Source organism: Aotus nancymaae, unplaced genomic scaffold (assembly GCF_030222135.1).
Source record: "Aotus nancymaae isolate 86718 unplaced genomic scaffold, 86718_ANA_hifiasm-v0.15.2.pri h1tg000014l, whole genome shotgun sequence".
In the NCBI taxonomy this organism is placed as follows: Eukaryota; Metazoa; Chordata; class Mammalia; order Primates; family Aotidae; genus Aotus; species Aotus nancymaae.
The window spans coordinates 82,923,717-82,947,346 of record NW_026988425.1 but is presented as its reverse complement, the minus strand read 5'-3'; the positions used below and the strand labels follow the sequence as shown (position 1 = coordinate 82,947,346).

At 33.9% G+C, this 23,630-nt stretch overlaps 1 protein-coding gene across 1 annotated transcript in view; it reads right to left on the bottom strand.

The window, feature by feature from the left end:
* The window catches only part of ADGRV1 (adhesion G protein-coupled receptor V1), a 556,842-nt gene that overhangs the window by 412,563 nt on the left and 120,649 nt on the right, over positions 1-23,630 (bottom strand). Inside the window, exons 34-44 of the mRNA XM_064376126.1 lie at positions 22,968-23,177; positions 16,328-16,458; positions 15,330-15,429; positions 14,479-14,658; positions 13,657-13,820; positions 11,298-11,391; positions 9,249-9,327; positions 9,001-9,139; positions 7,902-8,043; positions 2,772-3,034; positions 288-463 (exon numbers count right to left, since the gene is read on the bottom strand). Coding sequence (XP_064232196.1) covers positions 288-463; positions 2,772-3,034; positions 7,902-8,043; positions 9,001-9,139; positions 9,249-9,327; positions 11,298-11,391; positions 13,657-13,820; positions 14,479-14,658; positions 15,330-15,429; positions 16,328-16,458; positions 22,968-23,177 — 1,678 coding nt within the window. The remainder of the gene's footprint in view (positions 1-287; positions 464-2,771; positions 3,035-7,901; positions 8,044-9,000; positions 9,140-9,248; positions 9,328-11,297; positions 11,392-13,656; positions 13,821-14,478; positions 14,659-15,329; positions 15,430-16,327; positions 16,459-22,967; positions 23,178-23,630) is intronic.

Genomic DNA, 23,630 nt, shown 5'->3' with positions numbered 1-23,630 from the left:
CTTTTTATTATTTTTAAAAACACAAAATAGTATAGACCTTTATCTGAAAGTGTGAACTCTGAGAAAATAAGAATTCTAATAACACCATTACACAGGGTGTGTTTAAGTTTTTGATACTCCTCGTTAGGAGAGTAATTGGTCTCTCTAGACCTATCTTTTCTAGAGTTCATTTTAAAAATCTCTTTTAAAATAATCAGACATCAATTTCATTATGCATTTTCTTATGTCAAAAAATATTCCCTACTTATAGCTTCAGAAGTGATAATTTCCTTATGAATAAACAATACCTGTTTTCAACTGCAGAGATACTGAATAGCCCCAAAGGGGCCTGGTTTTGCAAAACTGTTATCAGGGTTTGAACATGCTCCCCTAGTCGAGCACCTCCAGTTGGATTAAACAAGGTGCAAACAAAATACTCATCCATTTCTGGTTCCGTGTCTAATATGGCAGATATGTGTAGGGCCTGAAAACAAAATCAAAAGACAATGTTACTAGAATACAGCATTTTTTGTAACACACATATAGAGAAATCAACGAAACATTTCTGACAACAAAATAACATGTTTTGAAAAATATCATCTTATTTTTTACTTAATACTGATTCCTGTAACGTGATGGTTACAACTGTTTCATGTTACTACTTTTAGGGTTTTCAACTTTGTGATGTATCGCACTGAAGTGTCCAAAAAAATATTCAGGGCATTTAAAAATAACATTGACTTAAAAATTAAATTTATGTCTTAATTTTTGTGAACTTTTTGTCCTGCTCTGGCTACATAACTTCATTAATCTCATTCTAATTTAGGGTTCACTGTTAAAAAACAGTTGCAGTCATAGCAGGCACAAATTAGGAACAACCTGAATGTTCATCACTGGGAGAACAGACAAACCAACAGTGGTCTATTTTGTAAAATGCTACTCAGTGATTAAAAAAAAAGTCCAACTACTGATACATGCAACCACACAGACTTAAAAATTATATTGAATGAAATAAGTCAGACACAAAAGAGTACACGCTATATGATTCTATTTATGTGAAGCTCAAGAACCAGCAAAATTTGTCTTCAATGATAGAAATCAGAAAGTAGTTTCCTCTGGAAAGGGGAAGAGACGGGGGAATCTTCTGGGTGATGATAATGTTAAATACTTTTATTTATTTATTTACTTATGAAACAGAGTCTCACTCTGTCACCCAGGCTGAAGTGACAGAAATCAGAAAGTAGTTTCCTGGAAAGGGGAAGAGACAGGGGAAATCTTCTGGGTGATGATAATGTTAAATACATACATACATACATACCTTTATTTATTTATTAATTAATGAGACAGAGTCTTGCTCTGTCACCCAGGCTGGAGTGCAGTGGTACTCTGTTCACTGTAACCCCTGCCTCCCAAGTTCAAGTGATTCTCCTGCCTCAGCCTCCTGAGAACTGGGATTACAGGCACATACCACCACACGAGGCTAATTTTTGTATTTTTAGTAGCAGTAGGGTTTCACTATGTTGGCCAGGCTGGTCTTGAACTCCCGACTTCAAGTGATCCACCCACTTTGGCCCTCCAAAGTGCTGGTATTACAGGTGTGAGCCACTACACCAGGCCTTAATGTTAAATATTTTTATCTGAGTGGTAGTTACATGTGTGTATGTATATATCTTTAAAGTAATTAAGCCATATACTTAAGATTGGTGTACTTTACTGTTCATATCTCAGAATAAAAACTTTTTGGAATAAAAGTAGTTATGTTGGTTAAAAAATTTATTTAATTTAATTTGCTCTAACATTTAATTTGCCTAACAAAAAGGTACATATACTGTGAAAAAGGAGATTTTTATTAAAAAAAAAGCCACAGTAAAAAATAAAACAAACAAAAAACAAATTTAAGAAAAAATTTAAAAGCTGAAAAAAATCATGAACAAAGCAATAGAAAACTAATAAAATATTTCAAATTTGAATTTTACATATATTTCAAGATTTAAATGTAAGTGACTTTGGACAAGCCAATTAAGGTTTTAAATTTCCAAAATATGAAAAAAAAAACCATGAAAATGAATATGCATTTGAAAATGTGAAGTTACACAAACTGATCACGAAAAAAATAATTATTAGATGGACTGTTTTAGGTAAAATAGCTTTAAATATATTATTTTAGATTTATTATACTTTAAATAGCTGGCTTGAAAAATGACTAAAGCTAACATAATTAGCTATTTTTAAACTTAAACTGTTTTAAAAAATAAAATTTAGTAGCAGGAACAGAAAATTGCTAATATACAGAAAAAGAGGTTTTGGAAGGTAAACTTTGAGTATAGATCATATTTATAATTAATCTCAAATCCACCATTTTTTCTCCAATAACCTATTCCTGTTCTCAAACAAGCAGTCTGAAGTAAGCAGTTACATTTTGTTAAAGAGAAATGATTGGCTGGGACTTAATGGTTACAAAAATTGGCCTGGGTTTTCTTTTATGTGGTTTACATACAATATAAAGTGACATATGCAATTTAAATGTGCTGAAAATTTAAAATAGCAATACATATATTTTCTTTATTATTTGCATATTCTTCTACCTTATTAATAGTAAAATTTTCCAGTTGCATTTTATACAGAGTAAATAGAACTATAGCACTTGTCACATAGTAATTGAATCATGTCTTTATCACCTAAGCTGAAAGTATTGCTTTTTTCATTCTAGGACTTGAGTGCTCGTCTAAGAGAAATTCATTTTGTAAATATTAAAGATAAACTTCCATTCTCATTACAACTTCTTACTGTACCTTGAATCGAACACCTTCTTCTAAAACAATATAGCCTTTGGAAGGAGTCAGATCTTTAGATTCATTTGAGGAATTCACTTCTGTCACAATGAACTGAACTGTCACTGTTCCAAACAATCCTTGTGCGGGTTCCCGAACAATGTACAACACTGCAACACTCTCCTGGACATAGAGAGCTGTTGGCTCTCTTAGGAAAAAGTGCTCACTGTTGTTAAATGATAAAACTCCAGGGCCATCATCATTAGCAAGGACAATAATTAAGGCTGCAAAATAAAAAGATTAAAGCAATAAATGAAAATAGAATAGGTTATAAATGCTGAAAAAAGTGTGGATTTCTAATTGAAAACTAGGCCAATTCTTTACCTAAGGTGATTGTTTTAAGATGATCTTTAAAATGACAGAATTTTTTTACGCATTTAATAAAATTCCATATTCATTCATGATAGAAAAATACTCAGTAGTCTTGGGATAAAAGGCAGCTTACTTAACCTGATGTAGCAATAGCTCTCAGAAGTCGAAGCAATAGCTCTCAGAAGTCAACAGCAATCAAACTTAATATTGGAACACTAGCAGCATTCCCACTAAAAACAGTAACAAAATAATAATGTCTATCATGATTGCTACTATTTCCCAGTGTCACAGGGCTATCAGGTAGATAATACCTGTAAAAGTAGTGAAAAGAGTCAGAACTGTCACTATTTTCTACATGATATGATTGTCTACTAAGAAAATGCAAAAGAAAATATTACAACTATAGTAAGAATACAAAGCAAGCTGAGTCACAAATCAAGAGTGTTCTATTTTTTACTGTCACTAATATTAATAACTAATAATTGCAGCACCTAATACTATTAAGAATTTACTAATTGCTTAACCTATATTAACTCTTTTAATTCTCACAATAACCCTATAATGTTGATTCTATCACTATTCTCATTTTTACAGAACCTAGATTGAAGCACAAACAGGTAATTTGAAGAAGTTTACAAGCTAGGAAGTGACAGAGTTGGTGCACTAGGTCAGGAAGTCCACTTCAGTCAGATCATATATCCTTAAAGTCTATTATAATATCTCTATAGATCAGCTATCACTGTCTAAAGAAAAAAAGTAGACCTTATTCACAATAGCAACAATACTTAAAAATTAGCTTAATGTAAAAACTATAAAATCTATATGAAGAAAATCTCACCTATATCCCCTTCACCCACTCTAAAGTCACCTGCAGCAGTTTCTATTTGCCCAATGGTCTCTCTCTACCTGAAGACAGCACCAGTCCATGCAGGCGTAAGGTCAGAACTGTTGTAAATTTAACACCCAAGAGCAACTCTCAAATGATTAGAAATAGGAGCTGGTGAATGAACAGCCCAGATTTCCTTCCTTCTCATGAGACAGTCCTAAGCTTTATTCAACCCCGTGTCTAAGAGGGGCCCCAGCAGGACAGAGTGTCAGTTGCCCACAGCAGTACTGCTCATTAGAATATCACCTTTCAGCTTTCCTCTCTCTCTTTCACCTCCTCATTTCTCATCAGGCCTCCAGATATCACCTCTCAAATAAACTAAAGCCTTGTCCAAATCCTTGTCTCACAGTTTGCTTTTGAGAGGACACAAGCAAAGGCAATAGTATAAAAGATCTAAATTACTGGAGAGGGAGTTTACATTTCCAAATCAGAAAACTCATTATAGTGATGTCAAATCCATCCAAATTAATCCAAAATTTTAATTCCCCAACCAAAATAGTTTGTTTTATAGATCTCAGCTTGAATCTAATGTTCATATGAAAGAGACTTTTTAAAGGAATAGGTGAGATAATTTAGAGAAAGAAAAAGAAAATTTTTGGCTTGAAAAACTAGCAAAATGTACTTCAAAGTTATGATAAATACAACAGTATGCTATTAGCACATGAATAGGCAAATAGAACAAAACAGAGTCCAAGAAAACTATCAGGAGATGGATAGAAAAAAGGAAAAAAGAAAGGTAAATACTTCACGTTGAAAATTAATGACTAACGGATGTTTCATTCTCTATATAATATTAGGGTATTGTTTTATACATTTTATTAGAAAAATGAAGTTGTATCCTTGCCTCACACACTACTAATGAATAAATTCTTTGTATGTTTAATAATGTAAATATAAATCAAAACTATGAAAATAGTATAAAATACAGTAAAATATTTTATAGCATTTGGGTGAAAAGGCCTAAGTAAGTAGGATTTAAAAGCATATCAGAAAATATCTAATATTTTAAAATTTTACATTTTTTTTTTAGACAGAGTTTCGCTCTTGTTGCCCAGGCTGGAGTGCAATGGTGCAGTCTCGGCTCACTGCAACCTCCACCTCCTGGGTTCAAGCGATTTTCTTGTCTCAGCCTCCCAAGTAGCTGGGATTACAGGCATGTACCACCACACCCGGCTAATTTTTTGTATTTTTAGTAGAGACAGGGTTTCACCATGTTGGCCAGGATGGTGACGATCTCTCGACCTCATGATCCACCCGTCTCAGCCTCCCAAAGTGCTGGGATTACAGGTGTGAGCCACCTGTTGTGCCCGGCAATTTAAAAAATTTTGATAATAAGAGACAATATAATAAAAGGTAAATGACAGACTGGGAGAAATACCTGCAATATATTTCAGAGGCAAAGGGTTGAATTCAAAATATATGACTATTCCTACAAATCAATAAAGCAAAAAACCAAAAAAAAGTACATAAGGGATACAAAAATCAGAATCACAAAGAAAAAAACACCCACAATAACCAGTATCAAACTCACTAAAAGCAAAATGAAAGAAAAAATGCACAATAATGCATAATACAACTATGTATTTTTCAGTCATTAGAAATGGCATATAAAAATTTAAAGACTAAAGAAATTGCTAGTGAGGATATGGAGAAACTATTGTATATGTACACATTGGAGTGTAACTAACACAGAAGGCAGTGGCTGAGTCCTTTCCACTCAACATGTATTGTACTCAACAGATAATCTTAATTATCCACATATACAAAGATTTATATACAAGGATATTTATTTAAACTTTATAAGGGTTCGGAAATCGTCTCTAAGTCAAATCAGTGGGGCAAGGTTTAAGAAATGACCAACTGCCAAAGCACTTATTTCTCTGAGGAACTTTTAGAAAATTACAAGTATAAAGTAACCTTGAAAGAGCCCAACAATGTATTTCTTTCTCCTACCCATGGAGCTGGGCATGTAACCTACATGATTTGAATCAGATTTATATGAGGACCTTGTAGGAATGCTTAAACTTGAATACTCTGTCTTCCTGTTATATGAAATGCAGAAGAATGACCCTGATCACAATCTTATGACAATGAATAACGTTAGCCTTGCAATCAAGCCAATATTCCAAAAGGCAAAGAAAAGAGACAGAAAATCTCAGGATCTTTGGCAGCATTAAGTCCTGCTCCCACCTCCTCTAAAGCCATATGTCTCTGTATCCCCAGGTTAAATAAACCAATAAATTATATGTGTATAAATCCATTTCCATTGGGTTTTCCATTATTTATATAGAGACTATTCTCAACCAACACATGGTATTCATTCACACAACCCTTTACCAACCCACTATGTTCTACAAGAAAATGATTTGAACTCAAACATATACTCTTTGAATTTGAAACAACAGCCACAGCCTCAAAAAAAAAAAAAAAAAAAAAGCTTCTAGGGACTTAGAAGTATCAATGTATTTTACCAACATAACAAGAAAGTAAAAACCAATTCTTGGGTTACTCAGAATTATTTCATATTTTCTATTACAAATAAAATTTTTCCATAAAGGCCAATAATTTGGGAAGGCAAATGTTCATTAAATTAAAAATTAAAAAAAAAAAAACCTGCTCAGCCACTGACTAACACAGGAGTTTGAAGGGTCAGTCAGCATTCAGTCCTTGAAATTCACTTGGCTTATCTGTCATCAGAAGAAATGGAAGAGATTTCTTAAGAGCTCTTCCAACCCTAAAGTTCTGTATGTTCCTGAGCTTTCTCCTTTGTCTCTTTCTTACCTTCTCTAAATAGTCAGCACAATACCTATCAAGCAATGGAATAGGATGACTATTCACAACAATATCAAACTGTTCCAACCAAAGAATTACGAGCCCCATAATCTGTCTGAAGTATCAATATACCTCAACTCTATGTGGAAATACTACAGAGTAGACGGCACTAAGGAAACTGCCTTTGTAATTCCTTCTATTGCTAAGTAGGAAACCAAAACAAAACTCAAATTGCAAAGGAAAGAAATCTACAAATAAAATAAACTTACAATAACTGAGGAAATAATTTATTATCTGTAGTATCAACATACTTTTTTGTCTTTTACATGCATGCACACATACATCAACACACACAAGCTAGAGGCACCACACAGACACCGGAATTCAGAAATGCTCTAACTTAAAATCATTCTCATTGTAAGCATAGAAAACCACCAAGACTTTCTTATTTTTATTATTTTATTTATTTTTTTATTTTACTTTAAGTTCTGGGGTACATGTGCAGATCTTGAAGGATTGTTACATAGGTATACACATGCCATGGTGGTTTGCTGCTTCCATCCCCCTATCACCCACATTAGGTATTTCTCCTAATGTTATCCCTCCCTAATCTCCCCACCCCCTGCTATCCCTCCCCTAGACCCCCACCCCCCAACAGACTCCAGTGTGTGATGTTCCCCTCCCTGTGTCCATGTGTTCTCATTGCTCAACACCCACTTATGAGTAAGAACATGTGAGAACATGTGGTGTTTGGTTTTCTGTTCTTGTGTCAGTTTGCTGAGAATTATGGTTTCCAGATTCATCCATGTCCCTGCAATGGACATGAACTCATCCTTTTTTATGGCTGCATAGTATTCCATGGTGTATATGTGCCACTTTTTTTTATCCAGTCTATCTTTGATGAGCATTTGGGTTGGTTCCAAGTCTTTGCTATTGTAAACAGTGCCACAATGAACGTACGTGTGCATGTGTCTTTACAATAGATCCATTTATAACCCTTTGGGTATATACCCAGTAATAGGATTGGCCCACCAAGACTTTCTAATCCCTTTATATCTGCCCCCATATTAAGGAACTCAGCATGAAGGAGAAGAAGTTGTTTATAAGAAATTATTAATTACCTATTGTATTTTTCCCTAGCTCTAGTCCAGGAGAGGGATTTGTTAAAAGCAGCTGAAATTTTTCATCTCCTTCTGGAATGTCATCATCAAGAATCAAGATATTGACATTTTTAAACCTTTCTCCATCAGCAAAATGAAGAATCTGGTCAAAAAGGTAAAAGCAGACAGTATTACATTTATATAAACTGTGAGTTTCTATAGAATGTTTGGAAAGAAATACAATATAGTTGTGAATGTAAAAAAATAAACTATTTTACACTGAACTTTGTTTCCTTATTTTTTGGCTTATATCTTTTCATTTAAATCGGCAACATTAAGTTTAAAAAGTAAAAACTATGGTGGGGGGAGCAGGTGCAGTGGCTCATGCCTATAATCCCAGCACTTTGGGAGGCCTAGGCAGGCTGATCAGTTGAGGTCAGGAGTTCAAGACCAGTCTGGCCAACATGGTGAAATACACTAAAAATACCAAAAAAAAAAAAATAATTAGCCAGATGTGGTGGTGGGCACCTATAATCCCAGCTACTCAGAAAGGAGGAGAATTGCTTGAACCTGGGAAGTGGAGGTTGCAGTGAGCCAAGATCATACCATTGCACTCCAGGCTGGGTGACAAGAGAGAGACTCTGTCTCCAAAAAAATTATGAGGGAAGAGAAGAAAGTAAATATTTGGCTAAGAAATAAAAGGCATGAAGAGACCAAGTAAAAGTATTTTAAAACACTAGAAGTGTTTCAGTGAGCAAAAACAAAGAAACAAAAGAGTTAAATTTTTCAAGAAGTAGGAGAAACATTTGGGAAGATTATCTAATGATATAAATTCTTTATTATTACAGATTGTATTCTCCAGTATCAAATACTAAAATGAAATAGTTAATCTATACAAAATAATATTTAGAATAGTACTGAAAATTCCATTTACATTTACTGAAATAGTGAAGGGAACTATTTTACCATGTAGAAATCTTCTGTCCTAATTTACTGTGAAATATGTAATGGTTTATTAGGAATAATTTATTCATATGGGATCTAAATCACTGTAATTCTCAAGAAATAACGATGATAAAATAATTTGTAAAAGTTATCTGTGATAGATTTTGAGACCCACCATTGGGGTGAAGTTGTAATCCAGCCCCAGTTGTGCTTCCAAATTCTGAGCATACACAAACAAGGAAACATGGCCAAGAGCTTCTCTGCTCCTCTGGGCTACCAATGTTAAACTTCCATGGGCTTCATTTACTTCGAACCTATAACATAGTAAAAATATATATAAAATTTTCCCTTATAAACTTTTATTTGGTAGATAGTAAAGAATATGAAACCCAGAAGAGGACTCTCACGCAGCCTTGGGCTTACCTGCTATGTTGCCATTCAATTACACCTCGGGCCCCATCATTGGCATCAATAATAATTTGTGCAGTCAAGCCTTCTGAATCTAAAAAAACATAGAAGCATATCTTAAAATACATATAAATTATTAAAAATACTTTTTAATATAGCCTTTAAAGACAGTCCCTTTGAGATCATATAATTCCTAATGTACAGGTATTAACATTACTCAAAAGATGTTTAAGAAAATAAAGAGACAATGCTTATCATATCTGAATAAGGACATTTTTGGCTAACAAGAGCCACTGGTTTATAGAAATTTAATCATCTGAGAACAGTATAAAATAATAAGCAACTGAGATTATGGTTTTTGTTTTTATTATTTTAATTACTTAAAACATACTTGGCATCTCTATTCTACAATATCACTATTTCAGGAGGAAAGGAAAATGAGGACAGTTGGAAGGAGTAGAAAGAGCAAAAAAGGGAAAAATAAATGGGAAACGAATGCAGGGAATGGTACAAAGAAACATACAGGTGTGCAAAGGAGACAGAGAGACAGGGACATAAACAGAAGTTGAGACACGTGGGAAAGATGGGGAAAAAGTTTGGTGAAGTAAAGAGAGATTAATACCAAAGTAAACTTATCTTTTCCTTTTATTTTTATTCTGTCCAACAAATTCTGTATGTTACCAATACCTTAAAATATTACTAACCCTGCTCCTGACTGCTTTTTGGTTTTGATTTGATTTTTGTTTTTAATACTTTGTTCTTTACCTTTTAAATTTCAGAGGTGCTACCTTAGTCTAGGATACTTAAGGATATCTGCCTAGATGGAGAAAGGGTAGGGAGAGTATAATTCTCTGTAGAGTGAAAAGAACAACACTGTCCAGGAAAAAATATAAAATGAGGGTTTGTGCCCAACAGACAAGGGGCTAAAAAGCAGAGAGTCTAAAATCAGGCCACACCATTGAAACCAGCTCTACCACTCTCTAGCGGCGTGATTTGGGGGCACATTACTCTGCTTCTCTTAGCCTAAGCTACCTCATCTGTAAAATGTAATGTAAGTAATGACATTACTAATGTACAAAGCACTTGAAATAGGAGCATTAGAAAGCACTCAACAGACGTCAACTATTGAAATTATCTCAGTATAAGGATGAAAGAAATATGTATTGTTTGGTTATTTCCTTAATGTCAATAATAATCTTGTAATAATATTTGATGTAAACAAGCTAGTCATTGGAATCATCTATTTCTTTAGGAAAATAACTGAAACTTTTCAAACAATAATAGGTTAGAAACTGATTATTTCCTTTCAATATTTTCAAAGTTATTGAAATGAGCTTCAGAAATGAATGAGGAATGCCTGTTCCCCAGGCCACTGCTCCTGGCCATGCTTCTCTTCCTTTGATTCAAATTAACTTTCCCCTGTCCAGCACACCTTCTAACCAACTCAGCACCACCCTCTATTGGCCATCACACCTACAGGCTTCAGACAAAATTTACCAGTAGTAAATGTCCACACTGAAAACAGGAGTTTGTGTTTAAACATAGGAATACATTTTTTAAAGGAATCTAGATAAGTTTGTACCAAGGTTCAGGTTTTACCTTTTAGTCTGTAATGAATTAACTGAGTTTTTTCTAAAAGCATGAAAAGAAAAAGACAAAAGGTCAAAAAGAAGCAGAGAACACAACAAAGTAACAAAGAAGCAAATAATACCACTGCTTAACCTAAAGGAAAATAAAAACATTTGAGAGTTTGAGATCTACAGCTAATTTTAAAAGAAAATGAAGGGAAAATACCTTCCAAAGAACTATTTTGAGGATTACAAATTTGTTTATAAAATAGTTGTAAAATTTAAAGAACATCACACAGTTTTTAATGTCTTTACATTGTTCAATGTAAAAATTGCAATATATGAGAATCTCTAAATAAAAATATAAAAGCCCATCATATTTTGACACATAGCGGAGATTAACAAAGCAGCACAATGATCACTTCTGATTCAAGAATGAAGTTTCTTCATTTCATTTGAAGTGAGTAAAAAGAAACAAACAAGAAACCCCTCATACCAAGTCTGGGAGGAAATGAAGTTGAAGCAGCCATGATAAGTTCAACATAAGTTAAATTCACCAGGAAATATTCTTCTAGCTCTGGTATATCATCCTGCAAAAATTACACCTATTAAATTCCTTTAATTATATTCTCAAAGTAATTAACACTCAGAAACTGTTTTTAAATTAACTTTTTAAATTAAACTGTATAACTAGTATACAGACAATACAAAAATGCCACCATAAAGTAGACAGATGTAAATCAGAAAAAATAAATATAAAAGTATTAAACTTATACTTGGTTGTATAGGAAGTAATTACGTTGACCCATAGGAACCCCTTAAAATTTTTAACATTTTAAACCTAGATTTATATAAAAACCAATTATAAAAAAAGATAAGCCTAATTATTTTAAGCATAATATGAACAGAATATTTCAAATTACCTTAATATTCAATGTGTAGAATGAGGAATAGAATACCATGAAAAAAGGGGGGGCGGGGCTTGGCAGCTCAAGGAGACCTAGTACTAAATTCTATAAATTTAAGTAAGTCACTTAATTTTAGGACCCAATTCTATCTCTATAATAGGGGAAATCATAGCTTTTTTGGGTGGGAGATTGTAATAATGATTATAAATCATGTATAGAGTGGCCTAGAGAGAATGCTTTAAAATTAACAGCTATTATTATTAATCACTAGTCCACATAATAGCAATGAAAACAAGGCAGGTACAAAAAAACATAAGGATTAACAAAATCATGTCAAGAGTGATCAGCCAGCCATCAATATTTACATAGAAACACAATGTGTGTGTATTTTTATGCATATATAATGTCAGTACATACGCACCAACATATACTTTTCCCCTCATCTTATTTAACGGAGTCATGTTTCCATGTAAAAAATAAGTGAAAATCATGGTCCCTAGACTGTCTTACGTAATAAGACAACCAACATGAGTTACAAGGTCAGTGACATAGAAGGACTGCTCTATGTATTCTTACTGTGCCCCACCCCCCATGCAATAACTCCTCCCTACCACTCCCAGGGCAACTTGCTCCTCTATGCACAGGCCTGCAGTCTCTTAATCTAGTGCTACTCAGGGAACAGAAAGGATTGCAAAGAGCTAGGAAGAAATAAAAGTGGAATCAAAACCCCATGTTCAAAAAAACTAGACTCTTCAGAGAAAAGAAGGGTGACTGTGTATTCTCTGCTTTAAAAACAAACATGTCTAAAGAATAATCAATCCATTTATTTATATTGTTATTAATAAGTATACATTTGAAAGATAACTTACTTGAGTATACATTTGAAAGAATATACATTGGAAAGATAACTTACTTGAAAGTTTTCTCAAATTTCATGTTATATCCCATATACTGACATAGTATTATCTTTAATTTTATAGGTTTAGAATTTTTATACTGTTATATTAGGTCATAGTGCCACAGTAATCAACAAAATAAGTTACTGACTTCAGATAGTAGATGGTTTACACCACTTATAATTTTGTAAACATAAAAGCCTCCAAGATAAAATATTTTTAAAAATAGAACTCCCAAAATAAATAGTAATTGAAAAATATTTTTTCAACTGCAATATTCATGTTTTCTCCCTCTTGCCCTTCCCATATCCTACATACCTCTTGCAAATGTATGTAGGTAATTGATACACTAAGTCAATTACCAAACAACATGAGATTCTATAATATGAAAAATTATTTAAAACGCAATTTAAATCACTAATGATTATGTTAAGTTTAACCTAACCCAAATCGCATTTCATGCCATCAGCCTCTAGTAAGTTTTTCCCTATATCTGATTTAACCAGTTCTACCAACAAAGATTCTGACATACATCGATTTGCTGGTCCAAATAATCCTTTTGATTAATCAAAATACTCCTTGAAACCTCTGAGGTCTATGCCATCTTAAAGGGGACTGTCCTTAAGAAAATTATCTTTATCACAGACATGTCTATAATAAAATACATAATAGCAGGCCAGTCTATCTAAATAAGAACAGAAACCTGTGTGCCTAAAGAAACAAACAACAACAACAACAACAACAAAAATCAAAAAAATAAATAAGCTTATTTAAAGGTACCAGCAGGGGGAACCAAGCAGAAAAGAATTCACTATGTTTCTGGTAATATAATTGTACAGCATCCAAACCTTATATTAAAGGCAGAGTAATATTTTCTTACAAATAGAAAAAAACTCAGGTAAACTTAGTTTTCATCAAACTTGATGCCTTAAAATGCAAAGTTACTAGAAGTATCTTACTAAATGTTAGTACCTCTGTTATAGACTCTTTCATCACTATGTAGTTACTTCAGGTTTAATACAATAATAAGGAAATAATATGAAAGTTTTACCTCAAGAATGGTAATGTTGATGGCTGCTGCTGTTTCCCCTTCTTCTAAAATCAGAAAGCCAAGTACAGGGACAAAATCAACTTCTGGCTCTGCTAGGTTTCCTACTGTTTGGTTCTTCAGACTCAGCATTCCAGGAACAGTGGCATATGTGACATTGATAGCTCCTAATTGAATTGGTTGCAAAAAATGTTTTATAAATCTGTAAACTTTTAAAATAATCTCCCATTGTGAATTTTTTGCCTTTCCTAAAAGCACCCTCAATAGCTAGCATTATTGTTCCCAATTCCTCACCCCTTCCTATATCTCTAATCTTTACCATGTGATGGCTCATGGGTGTCTCACTGTGGGAAAAACATGTTTACCTGCCTCTAGACTTTAAATCTGGATATGTGACTTGTTTTGGCCAATAGAACAAATTAAAAGTGATATGCCGGTTCTAACCCTAGACCTCAGGGACCTTTACACATTTTCACTTGGTCTTTTGTGCTACCAGTGGTTCCAGGAGAAGAATGACAGACATATTAAATAGAGCCACCGATGGCCAAGCCCAGTGTAGATTAGCAGACCCAGAGACAGCCTAAATTACTGTTGCTGCTGAAATGTTATGTTTGTTAATTACACAGAATTTCTGTGAAAACAGGTTATTTCTTTTAAAAAGAAATAATCTTTTCAAATATAAAGAAGTTATAAAGTTCTGTCCTGAATGAAGAAATATTTTTTTTTCCCATCCCTGATTTATTTTAGCAATGGCTTTCATCCACACAAGTAGAATATTATTAAATACTTCCCTGGAAACCCCATTCAAACTAGAGTAACACAAACCTAGAGATCCAAATTCTCTGTTGATGAAAAGCTGAATTGTTATGTTAGCCTCTTGCAGTAAAACAAATCTTGATGAAAGAGCAAAATTTAAAACTCCATGTGGTTCATCACTGGCTTCTACTGTGAGGACAGCTGCATATCCTTGAGCATCAAGCAGGGCGACTCCTGCTGGTGGAACTCCTAAAAATGTCAGGGACCACATCAAGGAATCTAACAGTGATTTGGCATTAGCTTTTAATTGCTGGACTATAACCTCACTCTCTGAAACATATTAAGGTAATCAAAGAGTATTCCATTTACTTCTCTAACAAACCTTCAGGTTAACCTGTTTTGGCCAATAGAACAAGGTAAAAGTGATGATGTGCTGGTTCTAACTCTAGACCTCAGGGGGGCTACCAGTGGTTCCAGGAGAACCAACAGAATCCACAATCCATTTTTCCTTCAGGTAAAAGATCATGAATTTCTTCACTTCACATATTACTATCATTCTTGGTTATATTGGTTATCAAAATTATAGAAATTGAGTAGAAATTGAGGAAGGTACCCAGATAATTTGCTTAAAAATTACTAAATTTGAATTATCCATATAACTGGTCCAAAATTCAAATTGGCCTGTAAGTCTCAAGTTAATTTAAAAAAAAAATTCTACCTTTGGAAACCTTTTCAGAGCTTTTCTTCCCTAGTCCATAAAGTATTCCCATATGGTGCTAACATTTTTTGGATCTAACATTTCTAGGGGATACATAATAAAGTAACATTTTAAAAATTGGTATGCATCTAATTGTTAAATACAGATATAACTATTTTCTTTCCTTTCTGAATATATCAAAAAAAATTAAATTCTGAATTACCTTGTGTCCTGACATCATACAGAATGACTTGGTATAATTCTTTCTCCTCAGGAATGTTGTCATCCAACAAATGCACAAACAATGTTTTATTCAATGACCCCTATGTCAAACAGAAAGAAATCCATCCCTCTATCATTATTGAATATGAACTATCTCCTGCTTTATTTTTATTGGCCTTATAAATTTTGCAGCCAAACATATTTTCTTTTTCTTTTTTTTTGTTTTGACAGAGTATCACTCTTGTTGCCCAGGCTGGAGTGCAAAGGTTCAGTCTCGGCTCACCACAACCTCCACCTCCCAGGTTCAAGTGATTCTCCTGCCTGAGCCTCCTGAGTAGCTGGGATTACAGGCATGCGCCTCCATGCCCGGCTAATTTTGTATTTTTAGTAGAGACAGGTTTTCTCCATATTGGTCAGGCTGGTCTCGAACTCCTGACCTTAGGTGATCTGCACACCTCGGCCTCCCAAAGTGCTGGGATTACAGGCATGAACCACCACGCCCAGCCCACATTTTGGCATTTAAACAAAAGTTTTTTAAAGATTAATAAAAATCACTGACTCATGAGAACCTAAGGTTCGAGCAGACAGGGGCTAATTGTGGAAGATCTTGAATGCTGAGCTAATGAATTAAATCTTATTCATTGAGCAATGTAGCACTATTGAAAATCTCAAAGCAAAAAGTTGGGGAGGTTTCTACAACAATGGTGAACAGAAAAAACTGGAGCAGAGGAAAGAAGACAAGTGCTGCAGGGACACTAGTCATTAGAAATCCAATGTACTACTCAAGGCAGAAGGTAATATTGGCTTGGCTTAATATTGAGGCAATGGGAAGGAAGAGAAAAAAATTATATATATCATCAAAGAATTCATATAAAGTAGGTGTGGAGAAAAAAGAAAGATAATAACTAAAATAGTACTGTTTTCTATCTCATTTTCCTCAAAATACACCATTTTTTCTAGATATTTGTGATCGACTTTTTTTTATTTTTGCAGTATTACCTCAGGAAAGAAAAGCTGTCCACTGAAGTTAGCAAAATTAAGTTCTAGATTTTGCCCAATAATTTTCCAGTTAACAGTAACATTTCCTCTACCAGGGGGAGTTCTTATCACATGGAATTGCAAAATTTCTCCTGCAAGTAAAATGTATACATTGATAAATGCTTAATGGAAAATAAACTTCACATTTGAACTCAACAAAACCCAAATCCCAAGCATGCAACTATTACACCATCTTTCCCAAGAACATTACAAAGCTATTCTGTTTTGAATTTTCTAGAAGCTTTATAATGCTTATTGTTTATTATCCCACTTCTAAATACTTCCATTCAGTAGAACTTCAGGAAATTCAATATGTAAATGTTATAAAAGCACATGCTAAAATGGGAAACACAAACTTTTATGCACTCCAAAACATGCACCAGAACATAAGTGTTCTGTAAATTAAAGAAAATTATAAAGTCCTCATGGTAATAACACAAGTAAATTCTTCCTTCACTTTTCAAAATGGCACAAATTCCTTACACTGATATGCAATGTGATTTTACACAATGCATGCATAAAAATGCTTGCAAATACCTGAAAATCACATTTCTTTAGTTGTAACTTACATATACCATCAATGATTTTGTTTTATAAAAAGAAATGCAAAGGAAACGTGTCAAATCTGTACATCAACATCTGTAACTTCACCAAAGTTACAGTTATCCTTCCTGGATGATGGAAATATTTTAGATCTCGTCCATTCCTGGCTTTTATCCCCATATAATAATTTACAAAAGTGAAGAACATCATGATAACATTTCTTTCAAATTGCTAAAAGCATAAAGTAAGCTGTTAAGGAGTGTGCTAATGGCTATATGACTTGTTGAAAAGATGCTCAATTCACTAGTTTTATATGATGATGAACACAAGTTAAGAAATACCAATGAACTGTATCACTAAAAATATTATTATGCAAAGCTAGAAAGATGTTTAAAAAGATTTAGAAGACAACATCCTTGATCAAATTGTATAGCATATACATATAGTTAAAAACCATAAACATTCACTAAAAATGTCACTTTTAGTTTAGTTTGTTATCCAAGTAACTTTTGTGTATATAAGTAAAATCTTCCAACACTTTTTAAAGAGCAGAAATAAAGCAATAAAATATAAACACCCTTTTCAAGTATTTTTCAAACTGCCACATTTTTTTATTTCTGAAGACAACTGAACAAATATTTCTTATAGGAAGGTTTCTTAAAATATCATGAATTAATTAATTTAGAAACTATCTTAGTATCAATTTTAAAACTCAATAAATTTTTCCTACTAAATTTAAACACACACAATTTTAACACAATGAATATTTTAAGGAGAGCGGAGAAGACGACAAAAGCATTCGAAAGACTTTTCAGAACACATTTTAAGTGTATCAATACAACAAAAATTTAGCTACCATTACACTAGTAAACTATGTCTTAGATTTATTTTTTAAAAACATAGGAATTTCTAGATCAGATTACCCAAAGCAAAATGTAGGTCAAAAAAGATCCATGTTGAAGGGTAATCTATAATCACAATAATAAACTTGCAGTTGCAAGTTTGTACATAGAGATTTGGGAATAAATACATAATTTTAAGGTAAAAGTAAAAATAAAATGCTTAGAAGAAAAGAAAGTAAAATCTTCAACAAACTTACTACATGTAAAATCATTCAAAGTCTAATACTACTTCATCAATATCATCTCTGAAAATTTAAAAAGTTACCATAAAAGTAACTAGCATGAAAATACTGTAAAAATATACTTTGAAGTATGATATACACACACATACACACAAACACATGTGCACACACACCCATATAGAGAAGCAAATATAAATAAAACATAGATGAAGTATTTCTTAAACATAATCTTGTAAGCCTACTGAAAATATATCATGTCAACAGCAAGAATAGTGTAAAATTTTTTCTAAGCAATAATCAAAAGGGAGGTATTGATTCTATCTCTTTATTGCAGACTCCCAGGAGCCAGATCCATTTAAAATGCCTTCTGGAAAAAATGACTGGACATATCAAAAAGCTACCTTCTGCCAGGGTGAAAAGTCAAACAGCAACAGGAAAAAGAACTTAAAAATAAGTGCTTAGTCTTCCAAATTTAAGGGGAAAGGCAGAAGAAAAGTCTTGAGAGAGTATGTTATAATTAGATGACAAAGACTCTACTAGGTACTAAACGGCCTTCTACATTTTGCCCAAGATGAAAGCCAGAAGAACCCTTACCTAACAAAGTGTCTGACTACATAACTGGAAGATCATCTTGATATGAAATCCACAGCGTTTACCAAAAGTTAGTGACACATTTCAACTCTAAAGCAGATCTTTCATATAGTGTCTAGGACTAACCTAATGCAGATAAAGAATATAAATGAAGAATGCACTTTATAACCCTTAGTGTTTTAAACACTTTTTTCAAGACCAGAATTCTTTTTACAAATATTAACACCAAGTACAATGCATATAAAAATAATGGAAAACCAAAATACAGAAAATATATTTTAATAGATAAGTGCCTATACGACACAGGTATACTATCGAAATTGCCCTCTATAATAAAAAAGAAAATGGGTTGAAACAGTTACAGGAATATGAATAATGTGAAGCACAGACTGTCAACAAGAACAGTTAAAAGTTGAGTGTTTCCAATATAGTGGTTCTACATATTTCTTTAAAGAATCGCATTTCTTGTTCAAATCTTTGTGTAAAAAAAAGATTCATGCTGTCCCTAAGAGAAGAAAAAATTTAAAATCCATCGAACATGACATGATGATTATGATGCTGCTGAGTTGGGTGACTGAGAGAAACATCTAGCACAGATTTATAAAGAGCACATTTATAACCAGTGTGCAACCACAGTAAAATACACTGTCCCATATTTCTAAATTCTGTCCATTACATTTGAAAGAAGGCAATATTTACCACTGGGCAGCTCTCCAATTGCATTAGGACAAAATGTAGAAATAGGATTCTACAGAATTCAATACATTGTTAGAGAAAAAGGCAATTCCTCCCCATGAATCACAAATACATTCTAGAGCCAGAAGTTCAGCATAGTCCACATTTTAAATCTAATCACATAAATGAAACTCTAACGCTAGGCCAAAAGCAACGTTAACACTGTAAAAAGCTCACACGGCACGATTATTTTTGCCCCATTTGTTTAGCGGTTATCTCTGAAGAATCACTGTAATGTTTTCATTAATTCACTTTCATAAACTCATCATGATACACAATTCTCTGTGCAATTTTCATGATAATATATATAATGCATATACAAAATACTGAACTATTGTGGCTTTTTTTTTTTTGAGACAGAGTTTCGCTCTTGTTACCCAGGCTGGAGTGCAATGGTGCGATCTCGGCTCACCGCAACCTCCACCTCCTAGGTTCAGGCAATTCTCCTGCCTCAGCCTCCCAAGTAGCTGGGATTACAGGCATGTGCTACCATGCCCAGCTAATTTTTTGTATTTTTAGTAGAGATGGGGTTTCACCATGTTGACCAGGATGGTCTCGATCTCTTGACCTCGTGATCCACCCACCTCGGCCTCCCAAAGTGCTGGGATTACAGGCGTGCGCTGCCGCGCCCAGCCTATTGTGGCTTAATATGGTTTTGAAAAAAATTATTTAGAATCTAGGAAAAGGCTTAGTAATGAAGAGAAAAAAGTAAGTAAAAAATAGAAATTGACCCCAACTTTTATGTAGAAAATGTAAAACAAAAAAAACAACCTAGGGAGTACTCATGCCAACAATAAAAGCAATTTAGTGTTTTAGATTGATATGCTAAAGCAGATTTTTAACCCATAACACCTTTGGACCACTTATCTTAACTACTAATCCTGCTTCCTCTTTGCCACTCCTGCAGATAATTAGCTGTTAGAAACTGAGGAAGCCACAATATTGTTTTCAGGTGAAGTTCATCTGGGCCAAAGAGGCTGTAGGTGTTCATGTCTGCAGTTTCTCCAAGATGCTGTGGGACCTAGCAAGGGAGCCTCAGTATCTTTACAGCCCTCCAACTCACCACTACCACCACCATCCAGGCTCACAGGATGCACTTTCACCACATTAGTGACCTTTAAGTTAAAATGTCTTCAAATTGATCCTAGACATCCAAATTCTTTTGTATTTTTTAGAAAGGAAATTTCATCAAATAGCTGAAAAGCACATGCCTAGTCTAGCTCTAAGTCCCTCCTTATATCTCAACTATCCTTTCCTGATCTCAGCAATTATTTATACCTTCCATACCACTAACACTTTCTCTTCTTCTTTTCCTTCCTATATTTCTTCAACAAAACATAAAAAATCCAAAATGTTCCCCTTTCTTCTGTTTTCTCCAAAATTATCCTCTCCTTGCTGTCATAGCCAATAAGCAGTGCCTCTCAAAACTTTGTGCTGTGAAGGACTGGGCATTTTGTTTTGTTTGCCTGAATCCATCAAAGGTTGACCCTCTTACAAAACACAACAAAATAAATGACTAGATAAGCTAAATAGCAAAAAACAAACACAAAAAAAAAGCAAAACAAAAAAAACATACAAAATAGCAACCCACAGATACTGCTTTTGGATATTACAGCAAAGTGAAATTGTTATAAAAGTTTCCAATCCTCTTGTCACAGACTAGAAACAAACACTGTGAACGGGCAGCCTCTTGAAAGCCACACTGAGGAGCACTCCCTGAAGGCTTCTACGTTTGTCATCCTTAGATATTTGCTTCCCATCCCCAATCCTCCTTTAAAATTCATCTACCATTGCTACTATTTTATCTGGCCCATTTGAGATCTAACTCCCCTTTTTGGTCATGTTAATATGAGACATTGATTACTAAGTAATCAGTGTAACTGAGTGAAAATACACTCTCTCCCTGGTTTCTCCCTGCCTCTCCAGCAAAGGCTTCTCTCTCCTTTCAGGTAATTTTTCTTTCCCAGCACCCTATTCTAATGCTCTGCATAGCTCCATTCTGATAACTTGCTTTTTTCCCTCTGTCCATAAAAATCATCATATTCATTCTCCAGATTTCAGCTATCATCTCTGAACGCCCAGTGTCCATCTTTAACCTGAGACAGAGTCAGGTTCTCTCATTAATTTCTTTCCCTTATAGTCATTGGTACTTAAATTCTTTATTCCTCCAACTCAAATAACTTCAAATATTTACCAGAAGTTCCTGCATTGTCAGGTTCTGCAGCAGACGCGAGTTCAACCTAAACAAAGTCTCTCCTCACTAGGTGGTGCCCTACATAGCATGGGCTTCACATTTGACACACCTGGGCCTACGCACTACCACTGAAGAATTGTTGCTATTTCATCTCTCTCAAATTCAGTTTCCTTGTGTGAAGATCTGGGGTATATGATTATACCTACTTCACAGGACTGCTGTTAAACTTAAATGAAATGAAGGTTGAGTGTCTGGCACATAGAAAACAGTCCATCAATGTTATTGTTGTCATTATTATTAACTATTTCCCCAGTAACTTTTTATTTGTATTATGTCACAAATAACTCTTTTGATAGTTGATGATCTGTCTTTAGGTTAGATGTATGGCAACTTGTTAGTCCCTTTTACTCATACTGCTATGACAACATGCAATTCCAAACCATTAATAAAAGTTGAGTACCGAAAATGGCTCAAATATTTGCATAGATAAATAAACTTGCAAGTTGGGAGTACAGTAACGAAAAAGGTAAATAGAGTAAAATACATTCTGTTTCTGGTACAGCCACCAACTGTCTGACATTGCCAAGTCTTTCAGCCTCTCTGTCTTTCAATTTGTTTTCTCATCTATTAAATAGACATCCAAGTATATAATCTATATCCTTTTCATTTCTTAACTATTCAAGGTAAAATTATTTTTTTTAATTCCAGATATAAACTATGTAATCAAACACAGGGTATCAATACCTGTTTTACCCCCAAATAGGTTTACTTAAAGACAAAATAAATGTTGTTTAAAACACACAAAAATTAGCCCCTCTATGCAAAACCCTACATATGATGTAAAATACTAGGTGAGAATTCAAGAAAATTACTGTTTTCTAAGGAAAAAAAAGAGACATTTTATAAGGTTTTCTAGTTTGGCACTTTGTTCATAAAATATACAAACATAACATAGAATCCAAGCTAAAATATTCACTGATTATAAACTATTACTTGTTTTTAAACGGTTGCCAGTGTTTCACTGTTTGATATCGACAGCTACCATTGAGCATATGGTATCCTCGCCAGTAACTATGCTAAGCTCTTCACCTTTATTAGCTCACTTAATCCTCACAAAGAAACCTACGAAGTAATATTTTGTATCATTTAACAGACGGGAAAACTAAGTATTCTAGGTTTCACTTCCTTAAAATCATACCAGTAGAGAATGGCAAGCTAGAACATAGTATTAGTTTGCAAGGCTCCTAAATCTGGTTAAACAGTTCATGATAAAGCCTTCTCCCAAAGACGGTTCTATGCAGATTAACACACACACACACACACACACACACACACACACACAGAGTTCAACAAAATAATGAAAGGGAAAAAACATTAGAAGTTTTAAAGAACTACATAAAAAACAACATCCATGGAAAAGAAAATGAATATGCTTAACAAAAAAAGGAACCCACCTTCATGGCCTATGACAGATCTGGAAGCTGTCTGGAAGCTAACAATTCCTGCCACATTGTCATTGGCCAAAATGTTCACTGTAACAGTGTTGGAGCTTGGCAAAACTCTACTTCCACCTTCGGTGTACACCAAACTAACTATGACGCTTTCGTCATCCTCTGGTTCAGAATCATCCAAGATGGTTAAAATGACTGTCTTTTTTGTTTCACCTATAAAAACATTAATGGAATAAAAACCAAAGTAACAAAATCACCAACACAGAGAACTCAGAAAGGCCCAAAATAATTTCTATTTTTAAAAGTTAAGTAAAAATATAAGTGAACTATAACAATTCCATATCATGGGCAACATAAGCAAATTTTGATGATTAGATGTATATCTTTTCCCATATCAAACACTGTAGAGTTTCATTAATGAAGACAGATTATGGAGAAGGACATTTTGAATTATGGAAATGTTAAAAGGTAGAATTATTTTAAAGAATCATGGCCTTACTTTCTGGTTTTTAGCCAAGAACAGTGACCTAGCTAGGAAAAGAACTTCAAAGGTATCTTCTGTTTAGAAACAACCCCCTTTAGGAGAGTGGAGTCTCATTCTCATTCTGGCATTACTATGATAATTTTAATCAGATATTCAACACAATGCCTTCCTGAAAAACCAGG